The sequence below is a fragment of the Mobula birostris genome, chromosome 24, assembly GCF_030028105.1.
Source record: "Mobula birostris isolate sMobBir1 chromosome 24, sMobBir1.hap1, whole genome shotgun sequence".
Classification (NCBI taxonomy): Eukaryota; Metazoa; Chordata; class Chondrichthyes; order Myliobatiformes; family Myliobatidae; genus Mobula; species Mobula birostris.
The window spans coordinates 57,988,854-58,005,780 of NC_092393.1; the positions used below are offsets into that span (position 1 = coordinate 57,988,854).

General features: G+C 44.3%; 1 protein-coding gene across 6 annotated transcripts in view; it reads left to right on the plus strand.

The window, feature by feature from the left end:
* Nucleotides 1-16,927, plus strand: part of cep112 (centrosomal protein 112) — a 546,977-nt gene that overhangs the window by 14,280 nt on the left and 515,770 nt on the right. For all 6 annotated transcript variants that reach the window (XM_072242065.1, XM_072242069.1, XM_072242070.1 and 3 more), the window contains exon 2: nucleotides 13,090-13,221. In XM_072242065.1, coding sequence (XP_072098166.1) covers nucleotides 13,119-13,221 — 103 coding nt within the window. In that variant the 5' untranslated portion in view covers nucleotides 13,090-13,118. The remainder of the gene's footprint in view (nucleotides 1-13,089; nucleotides 13,222-16,927) is intronic.

Sequence of the window (16,927 nt, forward strand, 5' to 3'; positions counted from 1 at the left end):
GCAGTGGAATTGTGATTTGCATATTGTCAATTATGCTGCTTTCATGGAGCTGGCTCTAATGTTGTTTCCTGGAAATGAGTTTTAATAGATGCAAGCTGGAATCTGTGCTAGTTTGGGCTAGCTCTCCTGTCAGAGTTGCTCTCCAGTGTTCGCCCTGGAAGATAAGTTGGATTGTCTTCGTCTGCAGCTTACCCAGCATGAGATGAGCTGAATTGCCTTTGTCCGAGGCTGAGCTAGTGCGAGATGAGGAATTGCTGCGTGCTTGCAGAAACATGACTCTTAGACAATATCCCATTTACCATCAGTCTTCAGGGACCTTAGCCAATATTATTTTGTGACTATATATGCTGTATGCTCTGTATGACCGTATATACTGTGTTTTGCATCTTGGCCTTGGCAAAATGCTATTTCGTTTAGCGCTCTGGTTCCTAAAGTGGGTGATATTGCCTCCTTGGGGCAGTGATAGTTTCTAAGGGGCTGTGTTAGAGCCAATTCTTTTTATATTTTATATCAATGGTTTGGATGATGGAATTGATGGCTTTGTTGCAAAGTTTGCAGATGATATGAAGAGAGGTGGAGGGGCAGCTAGTTAGAGAGGTATAGAGGCTACAGAAGAACTTAGATTAAGGAGAACAGGCAAATAAGTGGCAGATGAAATACTGTGACGGGAAGTGTATGGTCATGCCCTTTGGTAGAAGAAATGAAAGGGCTGATTATTTTCTGAATGGAAAGAAGTTACAAAAATCTGAGGCGCAAAGGGGCTTGGGAGTCTTTGAGCAGGATTCCATAATGATTAATTCTGGTGAGTCTGGTGAGAAGGCAAATGCGATGTTAGCATTCATTTTGAGAGGACTAGAATATAAGAGCAAGAATATAATGTAGAGACTTTATAAAGCACTGGTAAGGCCTCACTTGGAGTATTGTGAGCAGTTTTGTGCCCCTTATCTTAGAAAGGATGTGCTGAAACTGGAGAGGGTTCAAAGGAGGTTCATGAAAATGATTCCAGGATTGAACGGCTTGTCATATGAAGAGTGTTTGTGGCCTTGTGCCTGTATTAACTGGAATTCAAAAGAATGAGGGATGACCTAATTGAAACTTATTGAATATTGAAAGGCGTTGATAGAGTAGATGTGGAGAGGACATTTCCTATGGTGGGAGTGTCCGAGACCTGAGGACACAGCCTCAGAATAGAGGGGTGTCCTTTTAGAACAGAGATGAAGAGGAATTTCTTTGATGAGAGCGTGGTGAATCTGTGGAATTTGTTGCCACAGGCAGTTGTGGAGGCAAATAGCCTAATTCTGTTGCTATATCTTATGGTCTTATGACGAGGATAAGGGGAGGGGGGGGTGGAGGAGTGCTCAATAGCGAAGGGGTCAGCTGAGGGATTACAGGCTTAATTTAAGAAATTAATTGAGGCATTTGATCCCCAGTGTCTCAAAATGGATTACAATGATCACATAATAACCTCATCTCTTGGTATCCCACCATTCTTTTAGACTTTGCTCAAAGCGCATTATAGTTGTTGAAAAGCAATGTGACACTTCTGTATTTGGCATACCATGAGAATTATGGACTGAAGAAATTGTGTTATTTCTGGGCCTAGCCCGTGCATTATTGTCGTTCACTACTGTGGTACAGTGTTAGTACGATTCTGATGCAATTACTGTGAATTAGTGTATGGCATTCAATGGGGTAAAGTTCAGAATTTGCCCTTTCAAATGCTCTTGACTGCATGTGAAGTTTCTTTGAACATTTGAAGAGAATACACTCTGATAAAGCAAACAAGAACTTAGCTTATTTCCATTCACATCGTGAAAACTTTCAGAAATGAAAGCCACTTCAAACCATGTTTGCGAGCACTTCATAACAAAACAGTGATGGTTTGCATGCTTCATACAACATTTCATTGCTCATTATTAAATCTGGAAAGCCCCATACAATTGGAGAAGAACTGATTCTGTCAGCAGTAGACAACAGGAATTCTGCAGTTGCTGGAAATTCAAGCAACACACATCAAAGTTGCTGGTGAACGCAGCAGGCCAGGCAGCATCTCTAGGAAGAGGTACAGTTGACGTTTCAGGCCGAGACCCTTCGTCAGGACTAACTGAAGAGTTAGTAAGAGATTTGAAAGTGGGAGGGGGAGGGGGAGATCCAAAGTGATAGGAGAAGACAGGAGGGGGAGGGATGGAGCCAAGAGCTGGACAGGTGATTGGCAAAGGGGATATGAGAGGATCATGGGACAGGAGGCCCGGGGAGAAAGACAGCGGGGGGGGGGGGAACCCAGAGGATGGGCAAGGGGTATAGTCAGAGGGACAGAGGGAGAAAAAGGAGAGTGAGAGAAAGAATGTTTGTATAAAAATAAATAACGGATGGGGTACGAGGGGCATTAGCGGAAGTTAGAGAAGTCAATGTTCATGCCATAAGGTTGGAGGATACCCAGATGGAATATAAGGTGTTGTTCCTCTAACCTGAGTGTGGCTTCATCTTTACAGTGGAGGAGGCCGTGGATAGACATGTCAGAATGGGAATGGGATGTGGAATTAAAATGTGTGGCCACTGGGAGATCCTGCTTTCTCTGGCGGACAGAGCGTAGGTGTTCAGCAAAGCGGTCTCCCAGTCTGCGTCGGGTCTCGCCAATATATAGAAGGCCACATCGGGAGCACCGGACGCAGTATATCACCCCAGCCAACTCACAGGTGAAGTGTCGCCTCACCTGGAAGGACTGTCTGGGGCCCTGAATGGTGGTAAGGGAGGAAGTGTAAGGGCATGTGTAGCACTTGTTCTGCTTACAAGGATAAGTGCCAGGAGGGAGATCAGTGGGGAGGGATGGGGGGGACGAATGGACAAAGGAGTTGTGTAGGGAGCGATCCCTGCGGAAAGCAGAGAGGGGGAGGAGGGAAAGATGTGCTTAGTGGTTGGATTCCGTTGGAGGTGGCTGAAGTTATGGAGAATAATATGTTGAACCCGGAGGCTGGTGGGGTGCTAGGTGAGGACCAGTGGAACCCTATTCCGAGTGGGGTGGCGGGAGGATGGAGTGAGAGCAGATGTGCATGAAATGGGGGAGATGCGTTTGAGAGCAGAGTTGATGGTGGAGGAAGGGAAGCCCCTTTCTTTGAAAAAGGAGGATATCTCCCTCATCCTGGAATGAAAAGCCTCATCCTGAGAGCAGATGCGGCGGAGACGGAGGAACTGCGAGAAGGGGATGGCATTTTTGCAAGAGACAGGGTGAGAAGAGGAATAGTCCAGATAGCTGTGAGAGTCAGTAGGCTTATAGTAGACATCAGTGGATAAGCTGTCACCAGAGATAGAGGCAGAAAGATCTAGAAAGGGGAGGGAGGTGTCGGAAATGGACCAGGTAAACTTGAGGGCAGGGTGAAAGTTGGAGGCAAAGTTAATAAAGTCAACGAGCTCTGCATGCGTGCAGGAAGCAGCGCCAATGCAGTCGTCGATGTAGCGAAGGAAAAGTGGGGGACAGATACCAGAATAGGTACGGAACATAGATTTCCTGTCAGCAGTTAGCAATAAAGAGATCCAGAGCAGGCAGAAGACCAGAGTGGGGTGTCCATGAAGAAGAGGAGGGTTGAAGACGGGAGAAGGGGTCATCGGTGGGGGTGGAAGAGTCCTTGCCGAAAAAGTAGGCACAGAGACGGCGGAAGAAGAGTTCCGCATCATGGCAAACACGGAACTCGCTGAGGTGTGGGCGAAGGGGGACAAAGGTGAGGCCCTTACTGAGGACAGAGCATTCTGCCTCCGACAGTTGAAGGTCGGGGTGGATGGTAAAGACCCGGCACGGATGAGAGCTGGGATCAGAGGGGGGAGGCTGGGGGTGTCAGTGGAGAGGGGAGGGTTGGGGTGAGAGGAAGATGGAGCCTCTGTAAGGGAGCAGTAAGGGAGGTTCTGAGAATGATTTGCATAAGTAAGCAAATCAAATAATTAAAGTGCCGCTGAGCAGAATCAACTCTGTTCAAGCATGTAATGTCTGAGAATGTGGAAGATACATTGTGTAACGTACTTAAGACAACAAAATCTGCTCTGCAGTTGGATGAGTCAACTTTGCAAGGCAACGAATCTGCTTCTTGGTCATGTTTACTTTTAAGAGATGAAGCATGGTTCAAGAGTTGGTATTTGCAAGGGGACTAGAAACAGATATGAAGGGGGAGTCAATATTATAGGTTGTTGAGCAATTTTTCAATAAGAAAGACATTCCTCTTATTTTTGCTTGTGCAACAGATGAGGCACCATCAATGACAGGATGCCACCATGGGGTTATTAATTTATTGAAGAAAAGCTGTAACTAACATAATTACCATTCACTGTCAAATTTACTGATTATATCTTGTCGCAAAACAACCTAAGTAAACATCTGCACAAATTATTAAATGTTGTTATCACAGGAGTAATAAAATGAAGTCTCATGCTCTCAATTCTTGATTATTTTGAGAACTTTGTGTTTAGAATGATGAGCAGTTTGAATGCTTACTGTTGTACACAGAAGTTAGGTGGCTTTCAAAGGGAATGTGCTTGAGATGCTCTTATGCACTTTTTAAAACTGTGATAAAAGTCTTTGAAGGCTCGAATGTTTCATTCAGTAATCAACTCAAGAATATCAGGCATGACATTGCTTATTTGTCAGAATTATTCACAATGTTTAATGAAATCAATATTCAATTGTGAAGAAATGATGTGAAACTTATCAAAATCAAATCAGTTGTCTCCACAATTTCTGTTCAAGTTAACTATTTAAATGCAACATTGGTTGTTGCGACCTTTTCCAATTTCCGAGCCTCCCTTGATAGGAAGAGAAAGAAAGAAAATAACGGATGATGATCTTCAAGTATACCGTGCCCACCTGGGTGAGCTGCATAGAGACACAAAGGAGAGATTTAAGGATGTTCTCTCAATCCAGACTCCAGATTGGGTAATAAATCCATTCCTGAACACTGTAATGAAGGCTTAACAGGAAGGATGGAGGAAGAACTGATCTTGCTACAAAATGACTTTGAGCTGAAGCTATTGTTCAAAAAAATCATAGCAAGACTTTTGGTTGCAGAAAGAAATCTCTGAATGCTATTCTGCACTGTGGAAAAGGTCAAGATGTTCTTTATTGCCTTTCCAATACAGGTTTCCCCCGCCATCCGAAGGTAGAGCGTTCCTATGAAATGGTTCGTAAGCCAGAACGTCGTAAAGTGAAGAAGCAATTACCATTTATTTATATGGGAAAAACTTGTGAGCGTTCGCAGACCCAAAAAATAACCTACCAAATCATGCCAAATAACAGATAAAACCTACAATAACAGTAACATATACTAAAAGCAGGAATGATATGATAAATACACAGCCTATATAAAGTAGAAATACTTTTCTACAATCATTGCCGCACTATCCACCGTCGTGAAAATCTCGCGCAAGCACTCTCAGCAGAAACACTCTCTCCAGTAACCTTTAAGCTATGAAGCTGCCAAATCATACCAAATAACACATAAAAATATACAGCCTATATAAAGTAGAAATAATGTATGTACAGTGTAGTATCACTTACCAGAATCGGGAAGACAGCGCCAAGCACACTGATGATAGTGTGTTAGGCTGAGTTGCCGGAGGTTGCGGTGGTGGGACACTGGGGTGTCATCTCATCGTCGTCTGTTTCCATCAGGGCAGGCAGGTCATTTTCTTCTATGTCTACCTGCCTCGATGTCGAAGGCCGAGGTTCATCGTCTGCTGTGGCTGATGTGGAAGGCTTGAAAAACGACAGTATGCTTGACTGCTTAGCCTCACGCATTTTTCTATCATACAGTTCTTTGTAAGCACTCAAACCATCCTGCAAATACGCCCTAAACCTACGTACCCTTCAAAATTAAAGTTATACTTTTCTGCAATCATTGCAGCGAAAATCTCACGCAGTTGCTTCACGTTCAGCTCCTGGACGACTTCACTTTCTTCATACTTTTTTTATTGTTGCCAAACAATTGATACTAGAACATACAATCATCACAACGATATTTGATTCTGCGCTTTGCGCTCCCTGGAGTACAAATTGATAGTAAATATTAAAAATTTAAATTATAAATCATAAATAGAAAATAGAAAAGGGAAAGTAAGGTAGCGCAAAAAAACTGAGAGGCAGGTCTGGATATTTGGAGGATACGGCCCAGATCTGCGTCAGGATCCATTCAGCAGTCTTATCACAGTTGGAAAGAAGCTGTTCCTAAATCTGGCTGTACGAGTCTTCAAGCTCCTGAGCCTTCTCCCGGAAGGAAGAGGGACGAAAGATGTGTTGGCTGGGTGGGTTGTGTCCTTGATTATCCTAGCAGCACTGCTCCGACAGCGTGCAGTGTAAAGTGAGTCCAAGGACAGAAGATTGGTTTGTGTGATGTGCTAGGCTGTGTTCACGATCTTTTGCAGCTTCTTCTGGCCTTGGACAGGACAACTTCCATACCAAGTTGTGATGCACTCTGGAAGAATGCTTTCTACAGTGCATCTATAAAAATTAGTGAGGGTTTTAGGGGACAGGCCAAATTTCTTTAGCTTTCTCAGGAAGTAAAGGTGCTGGTGAGCTTTCTTGGCAGTGGACTCTGCTTGGTTGGACCAAGTCAGGTCATTTGTGATATTGACCCCGAGGAAGTTAAAGCTTTTGACCTGTTCCACTTGCGCACCACCGATGTAAATGGGGTCATGTGGTCCGCTACTCCTTCTGAGGTCAACAACCAGTTCCTTCGTCTTGCTGACATTGAGGGATAGGTTATTGTCTTCACACCATGCCACCAGGTGCTTAATTTCCTCTCTGTACTCAAACTCATCGTTACCCGAGATACGGCCTATAATTGTGGTGTCATCAGCAAACCTATTGAGTTCGATAGAAACTTGTCTACACAATCATGGGTGTACAGTGAGTACAGCAGGGGGCTTTCGGACCGTTCGCTACTGCATTCGGTTTCGATTGTTATCCTTTCCTCTTCCAATTGCATCAGCTCTTCATCTATCAGTTCTTGGCCATGGGATGCCAAAACCTCTTCAACATCATCTTCGTCAACTTCCACAAGCCAAACCCACTTTGTCCTTACTTCGTTCTCCATGATCGAAACGCTTAATTATGTCTAGTTTTACACTAAGTGTAACACCCTTACGAGCTCTTTTAGGCTTTTCCGATACCTTAGAACTCATCTTGCTAACAGATGCTCAAAATAAATCGACATAAAGCACAGATGCTCACAGGCACGTGTTTAAGCAATGCCATCTAGAATGCAGTTCTGGGGGAGGAGCTTGGCTGCTTGGGGCGCGCGCGCTGCCTTTTTTCGTAACAGTGAAAACACCTTCTGTTAGCGAAAACAGGTAACTAATGTAGGTCTTTTATAACAGCGAGGTTTCGTAAAGCGAATGTTCGAAAAGCGAGGGACACCTGTTTCTGATAAAGTAGAGGGTGGTTTCAGAGCAGTCACCCAACTTCTTTCAAAGCAACAAAACAGACTGCAAATTACTGAACGTGGGGACTTGAGACTCCTTCTGAGTGAGATTCAGCCTGCTTTTGCTGATTCAACTGATATCACTGCCCCAACCCCATCCATTTTTATATCTGAGGTGTTGTCATATAATTTAAAATGTGTGAACTATGGTCAGTTTAACATTTGATTCTCAATTTGTACAAGAATACTTCACTGTTTTAGTGATCCATTAAATTAATTGTTGGAGGCTAGGTACAGTCTGAAGAAGGAGTTTGTAGGTTCTCCCTGTGACTGTGTCGGTTTCTTCCAGGTGCTCCAGTTTCCTCCCATGTTCCAAAGATGTACAGGTTAGGGTTAGTAGGGTATGGGCATGTTATGTTGAGGCTGGAAGCATGGGAACACTTGCAGGTTGATCCCCAGCACATCCTCAGACTGTTGGTTGTTGAGGCAAACAACTATGTGTTTCAATAACAATGTAAAAAAACTTGACAAATAAAGCTGATCTTTAATCTTTATCTTTGAATGGATTTTTAGGACAAACTGATGGTGTAGAAAAGGTTTGCGGATCTGTATATACATTTTTGTTTTGAATGTAACTGAGTATAAGTTGGCATGAGTAAGTTTAAGCTAAACAAAGTAAGTGACAATATATCAACCTACTCGTAGTACAGTGTAATGGTGAGATTTGTGTCCATTGCTCATGAAATTGTACGAAAAGATTCTCATCTGAGTTACAATTTGTATCATTAAAAAAATTAGTTTGGTTGAACCCAGTTAGGTGGTTTATAAATGTTAATTTAAACGCAAACAACAGGAATTCTGCAGATGCTGGAAATTCAAGCAACACACATCAAAGTTGCTGGTGAACGCAGCAGGCCAGGCAGCATCTGTAGGAAGAGGTGCAGTCGACGTTTCAGGCCGAGACCCTTCGTCAGGACTAACTGAAGGAAGAGTGAGTAAGGGATTTGAAAGTTGGAGGGGGAGGGGGAGATCCAAAATGATAGGAGAAGACAGGAGGGGGAGGGGTAGAGCCAAGAGCTGGACAGGTGATAGGCAAAAGGGGATATGAGAGGATCATGGGACAGGAGGTCCGGGAAGAAAGACCGGGGGGGGGGAGGACCCAGAGGATGGGCAAGAGGTATATTCAGAGGGACAGAGGGAGAAAAAGGAGAATGAGAGAAAGAATGTGTGCATAAAAATAAGTAACAGATGGGGTACGAGGGGGAGGTGGGGCCTAGCTGAAGTTAGAGAAGTCGATGTTCATGCCATCAGGTTGGAGGCTACCCAGACGGAATATAAGGTGTTGTTCCTCCAACCTGAGTGTGGCTTCATCTTTACAGTAGAGGAGGCCGTGGATAGACATGTCAGAATGGGAATGGGATGTGGAATTAAAATGTGTGGCCACTGGGAGATCCTGCTTTCTCTGGCGGACAGAGCGCAGATGTTCAGCAAAGCGGTCTCCCAGTCTGCGTCGGGTCTCGCCAATATATAAAAGGCCACATCGGGAGCACCGGACGCAGTATATCACCCCAGTCGACTCACAGGTGAAGTGTTGCCTCACCTGGAAGGACTGTTTGGGGCCCTGAATGGTGGTAAGGGAGGAAGTGTAAGGGCATGTGTAGCACTTGTTCCGCTTACACAGATAAGTGCCAGGAGGGAGATCAGCGGGGAGGAATGAATGGACAAGGGAGTTGTGTAGGGAGCGACCCCTGCGGAATGCAGAGAGAGGTGGGGAGGGAAAGATGTGCTTAGTGGTGGGATCCCGTTGGAGGTGGCGGAAGTTACGGAGAATAATATGTTGGACCCGGAGGCTGGTGGGGTGGTAGGTGAGGACCAGGGGAACCCTATTCCTAGTGGGGTGGCGGGAGGATGGAGTGAGAGCAGATGTACGTGAAATGGGGGAGATGCGTTTAAGAGCAGAGTTGATAGTGGAGGAAGGGAAGCCCCTTTCTTTAAAAAAGGAAGACATCTCCCTCGTCCTAGAATGAAAAGCCTCATCCTGAGAGCAGATGCGGCGGAGACGGAGGAATTGCGAGAAGGGGATGGCGTTTTTGCAAGAGACAGGGTGAGAAGAGGAATAGTTCAGATAGCTGTGAGAGTCAGTAGGCTTATAGTAGACATCAGTGGATAAGCTGTCTCCAGAGACAGAGACAGAAAGATCTAGAAAGGGGAGGGAGGTGTCAGAAATGGACCAGGTAAACTTGAGGGCAGGGTGAAAGTTGGAGGCAAAGTTAATAAAGTCAACGAGTTCTGCATGCGTGCAGGAAGCAGCGCCAATGCAGTCGTCGATGTAGCGAAGGAAAAGTGGGGGACAGATACCAGAATAGGCACGGAACATAGATTGTTCCACAAACCCAACAAAAAGGTAGGCATAGCTAGGACCCATACGGGTGCCCATAGCTACACCTTCAGTTTGGAGGAAGTGGGAGGAGCCAAGGACTCTACCTCTACCTTACCGTAGTACTGACCTCTACCTTGCCGAGGCACAGCAACAACTCGCGGATACCTCCTCTTATTTACCCCTCGATCGTGACCCCACTAAGGAGCACCAGGCCATTGTCTCCCACACCATCACCGACTTTATCCGCTCAGGGGATCTCCCATCCACTGCTACCAACCTTATAGTTCCCACACCCCGCACTTCCCGTTTCTACCTCCTACCCAAGATCCACAAACCTGCCTGTCCTGGCCGACCTATCTCAGCTTGCTCCTGCCTCACCGAACTCATTTCTGCATACCTCGACACTGTTTTATCACCCCTTGTTCAATCCCTTCCGACCTATGTTCGTGACACTTCTCACGCTCTTAAACTTTTTGATGATTTTAAGTTCCCTGGCCCCCAACGCTTTATTTTCACCATGGATGTCCAGTCCTTATATACTTCCATCCCCCATCAGGAAGGTCTCAAAGCTCTACGCTTCTTTTTGGATTCCAGACCTAATCAGTTCCCCTCTACCACCACTCTGCTCCGTCAAGCGAAATTAGTCCTTACTCTTAATAATTTCTCCTTTGGCTCCTCCCACTTCCTCCAAACTAAAGGTGTAGCTATGGGCACCCGTATGGGTCCTAGCTATGCCTGCCTTTTTGTTGGGTTTGTGGAACAATCTATGTTCCGTGCCTATTCTGGTATCTGTCCCCCACTTTTCCTTCGCTACATCGACGACTGCATTGGCGCTGCTTTCTGCACGCATGCAGAACTTGTTAACTTTATTAACCTTGCCTCCAACTTTCACCCTGCCCTCAAGTTTACCTGGTCCATTTCTGACACCTCCCTCCCCTTTCTAGATCTTTCTGTCTCTGTCTCTGGAGACAGCTTATCCACTGATGTCTACTATAAGCCTACTGACTCTCACAGCTATCTGGACTATTCCTCTTCTCACCCTGTCTGTTGCAAAAACGCCATCCCCTTCTCGCAATTCCTCCGTCTCCGCCGCATCTGCTCTCAGGATGAGGCTTTTCATTCTAGGACGAGGGAGATGTCTTCCATTTTTAAAGAAAGGGGCTTCCCTTCCTCCACTATCAACTCTGCTCTTAAAACGCATCTCCCCCATTTCACGTACATCTGCTCTCACTCCATCCTTCCGCCACCCCACTAGGAATAGGGTTCCCCTGGTCCTCACCTACCACCCCACCAGCCTCCGGGTCCAACATATTATTCTCCATAACTTCCACCACCTCCAACGGGATCCCACCACTAAGCACATCTTTCCCTCCCCCCTCTCTCTGCATTCCGCAGGGATTGCTCCCTACACAACTCCCTTGTCTATTCATCCCCCCCATCCCTCCCCATTGATCTCCCTCCTGGCACTTATCTGTGTAAGCAGAACAAGTGCTACACATGCCCTTACACTTCCTCCCTTACCACCATTCAGGGCCCCAAACAGTCCTTCCAGGTGAGGCAACACTTCACCTGTGAGTCGACTGGGGTGATATACTGCGTCCGGTGCTCCCGATGTGGCCTTTTATATATTGGCGAGACCCGACACAGACTGGGAGACCGCTTTGCTGAACATCTACGCTCTGTCCGCCAGAGAAAGCAGGATCTCCCAGTGGCCACACATTTTAATTCCACATCCCATTCCCATTCTGACATGTCTATCCACGGCCTCCTCTACTGTAAAGATGAAGCCACACTCCGGTTGGAGGAACAACACCTTATATTCCGTCTGGGTAGCCTCCAACCTGATGGCATGAACATCGACTTCTCTAACTTCCGCTAGGCCCCACCTCCCCCTTGTACCCCATCTGTTACTTATTTTTATGCACACATTCTTTCTCTCACTCTCCTTTTTCTCCCTCTGTCCCTCTGAATATACCTCTTGCCCATCCTCTGGGTCCCTCCCCCCTTGTCTTTCTTCCCAGACCTCCTGTCCCATGATCCTCTCATATCCCCTTTTGCCTATCACCTGTCCAGCTCTTGGCTCTATCCCTCCCCCTCCTGTCTTCTCCTATCATTTTGGATCTCTCCCTCCCCCTCCAACTTTCAAATCCCTTACTCACTCTTCCTTCAGTTAGTCCTGATGAAGGGTCTTGGCCTGAAACGTTGACTGCACCTCTTCCTAGAGATGCTGCCTGGCCTGCTGCATTCACTAGCAACTTTGATGTGTGTTGCTATAAATGTTAATGCTAAATTTAGGACAACACTCAGTGAGATGTAAACCAATCTTTCAGCTTGCTTAATATTTTCCAGGTAGGTTTGGGTTGATTGTTGCTAACTGGCTTTGACATGCAGTATTGAGGTGCACATAGACTCTGACTAGGCTTTTGGTTCAACACTATCACACAGCTTTGGTCTAGATCAGATTGGATAAGAAGATAGAACTGGACAATTAAAAATGGTATTAGCTGTAGGAATGGCATGGAGCATTGCACATTACAGGTTAAATTTCAGTCCTAGTTTCAGGTTGAAAGTCATTGTGTTTTAAGAATGCTACTTGTTACGAACAAGAAGACATGGTGATTATTAGTCATCAGTGAACTACCATTGTTTTTGACGGAGTTAGTTGTTCTGTAATTTCTGTAAAATGTTGTTTATTGGTGGTGCCAAAGTTTCTATGACCTCAATTTCCCTGACTCTGCTTCCTAGCTGTCCAAATATTGCATATAACAATTGCTGGCACTAAACAGCAGAAAACAAATTGTAAGCTCTAGGATGCATCCTTCATAAGATCGGTGAAGATGTGGGCAACCCTTTAGAAAAAATCACCTTCAGTGGCAGTGGATTTGCATTTTCTACAAAGTAATAGATTAAGTTTACACTATTTTTGTTTGTGGACAGAGTTTCTTGCCTTAATTCCAATTCTCTGTACTCCCATCATGGTTTTAGGGAATGGCTTCATTTGGGCAAGGCAAACACCAGGCGATTAGAACAGCACACTGACTGATTTTTCTTTTGAAACCTTAACCTCTTAACAATCTAAAAAATCTTATAGCAAGCCATGCAACCTCTGTGAAAAGAGAAGTATTACATTGAAGATCCTTGGTCACAACTTGGTCCTGAACTGTTAACTCCACTTTTCTTTTTACCTGTTGCTTGACCTGACAAATATTTGCAATTTTTTCTATTTTTATTTCAGATTCTAAGCCTATGCAGGTATTTGATATTTTCTATTTTCCGCTCTACTGAATACTTTGTTTTCTGTTGAATCAGGTTGTTGCAAATAGATGTACTAACAGAGCATGATGGCCAGTCAGGAGGAGACCTGGGAAAAACTGGATTCGGAATTTGACCACTACTTAGTTGACATGAAACCATTTGTTCTGAAGCTTATACAGAAGTCAGGTAAGGTAATGATGATTGATAACTTTCTCACAGATTATTTCAGAACTGTTTCACTTTCAGGTAATTTCTCCCTTCTCTATAAGGGTTATAATATAAGACCTGAAGACAGGGGTTCCCAACCTGGGGTCCATGGACCCTTTGGTTAATGGTAGGGGTCATGGCATAAAAAAAGGTTGGGAGCACCTGTCTTAAGACCAAAAAACATAGGAGCATAATTAAGTCATTCAGCTCATTTAGTCTGCTCCGCTGATCTATCATGGCTGATTTATTATCCTTCTCAACCTCAAGCTCCTGCCTTCTCCCTGTAACCTTTGACACCCCGATTAATCAAGAACCTATCAACCTCTGCCTTAAATATACCCAATGACAGCCTCAACAGCCATCTGTGGCAATAAATTTCACAGGATCACCACCCTCTGGCTAAAGACGTTTTTCTAGATCTCTGTTCTAAAAGGATGACTGTATTCTGAGGCTGTGCCCTCTGGTCGAAGATTCTCCCGCTATTGGAAACATCCCCTCCACACCCATTCTATTTAGGCCTTTCAATATTTGATAGGTTTCAATGAGATCTCCCCTCTTATTCTTTTAAATTCCAGTGAGTACAGGCCCAGAACTATCAAATGTTTCTCACATGTTAACCCTTCCATTACTGGGAACATTCTCATGAACCTCCTCTGGATCGTCTCCAATGCCAGCCCATAACTGCTCACAATGCTCCAAATATGGTCTGACCAATGCCTTATAAAGCCTCAGCATTACATCCTTGCTCTTGCGCTCTAGTCCTCTTGAAGTGAATGCTGACATTACATTTGCCTTCCAAAACAGCTTGCAAGTTAACCTTTAAGGAATCCTGCACAAGGACTTGCAGGTCCCTTTGCACCTCTGATTTTTTAATTTTCTCTGCATTTAGGAAAAAGTTTACGCCTTTATTCCTTCTACAAAAGTGCATGGACATACACTTCCCTACATTGTATTCCATCTACTACTTCTTTGCTCATGCTCCCAATGTGTCTAAGTCATTCTGCAGACACCCTGTGTTCTCAACACCACTTGCCCTTCCCCCTGTCTTAGTAGCACTGCAAACTTGGCCACAAAGCCGAAAATTCCATCATCCAAATCATTGACATATAATGTGGAAAAATAGGTGATCCCAATACAATCCCCTGTGGAACACCACTAGTCACCGGCAGCCAACTGGAATAGGCCCCCTTAATTCTGACTCTGCCTCCTGCCAATCAATCACTCTTCTATCTATGTGAGTATCTTTCCTGTAGCATCATGGGGTCTTATCTTGTTAACCAGTCTATATGTGGCACCTTGTCAAAGGTTTTTTTGAAAATCCAAGACAACAAAATCCACTTTGTCTATTCTGCCTGTCATTTCCTCAAAGAATTTTGTTGGATATAGCCCAGTCCATCACAGGTAAAACCCTCCCCATCATTGAGCACATCTATGCGAAACATTGTTGCAGGAAAGCAGCATCCATCATCGGTGACCCCCATCACCCGGGACATGCTTTCTTCTTGCTGCTGCCATCAGGAAGAAGGTACAGGAGCCTCAGGACTTACATCACCAGGTTCAGGAACAGTTATTACCCCTCATCCATCAGGTCCCACACCACCAGGTTCAGGAACAGTTATCACCCCTCAACCATCAGGTCCCACACCACCAGGTTCAGGAACAGTTATTACCCCTCAACCATCAGGTCCCACACCACCAGGTTCAGGAACAGTTATTACCCCTCAACCTTGAAACAAAGGGAATACTTCACTTCACTTGCCCCACCATTGAAATGTTCCTACATCCTGTGGACTCACTTTCAAGGGCTCTTCATCTCATGTTCTTGATATTTGTTGCTTATTTTTATTATTATTATTATTATTCATTTCTTTTTGAATTTGCACAGTTTGTGTCTTTTGCACATAGGCTGAACACCCAAGTTAGTGCGGTCTTTATCATTGATTCTATTATGGTTATTATTCTGTTATGGATTTATTGAGTATGTTCAAAAGAAAATGAATCTTAGGGTTCTATGTGGAGATGTATATGTACCTTGATAATAAATTTACTTTGAACTTTGAGATTTGTCAGGCAAGATTTCACCTGAAGGAAACCATGCTGACTTTGGTCTATTTTGTCATGTGCCTCCAAGTACCCTGAAACCTCAGTGTTAATTATAGAAGCCACTATTTTTCTAACCAATGAAGTCAAGTTAACTGGCCTATCATTTTCTTTCTTCTACATCCCTTCCTTCTTAAAGAGTGGAGTGGCATTTGCTATTTTCTAGTCCTCTGGAACCATTCCAAAATCTAGTGATTCTTGAAAGACTATTACAAATACCTCCACAATTCAGCTACCTCTTTCAGAGTCCTGGGGTGTAATCTATCTTGTCCAGGTGACTTATGTACCCTCAGACTTTCCAGCTTCCCAAGCACCTTCTCCTTAACAATAGCAAAGACATTTACTTCTGCTCCGACACTCCTGCATTTCTAGCATTCTGCAAGTGTCTTCCACAGTGAAGGCTGATGAGAAATACTTATTAAGTTTGTCTGCATTTTCTTTGTACCCCATTACTAATACCCCATTACTAACCCTCCAGCATCAATGTCCAGTGATCCGATATCCACACTCATCTGTCTTCTCCTCTTTATATGTCTGAAGAACTTTTTGTATTCTCTTTTATGTTATTGGTTAGCTTGCCTTCATATTTCATCTTTTCTCTCTTTATGGCTTTTTTAGTTGCCTTCTATGAGTTTTTAAATGCTTCCCAATCCTCTAACTTCTCACTAATTATTGCTGTATTATATGCCCACTGTTCTTCTTTCATGCTGTCTTTGACTTCCCTTGTCAGCCATGTTTGCCGCATCCTCCCTTTAAAATACTTCTTCATCTTTGGGCTTTATCTTTCCTGTGCCTTCCAAATCTCACCCCCAGAAACACCAGCCATTGCTGTTCTGCTATAATCCCTGATAGTGTCCCCTTCCAATCCACTTTGGCCAGCTGTTCTCTCATGCCTCTATCATTCCCTTTACTCCACTTTAATACTTATACTTCCGATTTTTAGCTTCTTCCTGTCAAACTGCAGGGTGAATTCTATAATATCATGATCGCTGTCTCGCAAGGATTCCTTTAACTAAAGTTCCCTAATCAAATCTGGCTCATTACATAACACCCAATGCAGAATTGCTGTGCAAATTTGCTCAACCACAAGCTGTTCTATCCAGCATCAACTTGATTATCCCAATCTCCCTGCAAACTGAAATTCCCCATGACTTTCGTAATGTTGCTCTTTTTATGTGCCTTTTCTATTTCCTATTGTAATTTGTATCCCTCATCATGGGTACTGTTTGGGGCCTGTATATAACTCCCATCAGAGTCTTTTTACCCTTACAGTTTCTAAACTCTACCCACAAGGACTCTACATCTTCCAATCCTGTGTCACCTCTTTCTAACAATTTGATTTCATATCTTATAAACAGAGCCACCCCATCCCCTCTGCCTACCTTCCAATCCTTTCGATACAGTGTGTATCCTTGAATGTTAAGCTCCCAACTGTGATCTTCTTTCAGCCATGACTTAGTGAGGCCCCCAACGTCATATCTGCCAATTTCTAACAGCACTACAAGTTCACTTACCTTATTCAGTATATTGCGTGCATTCAGATATAATGCCCTTAGTCTGTATTCATCACCCTTTTTGGTTTTTG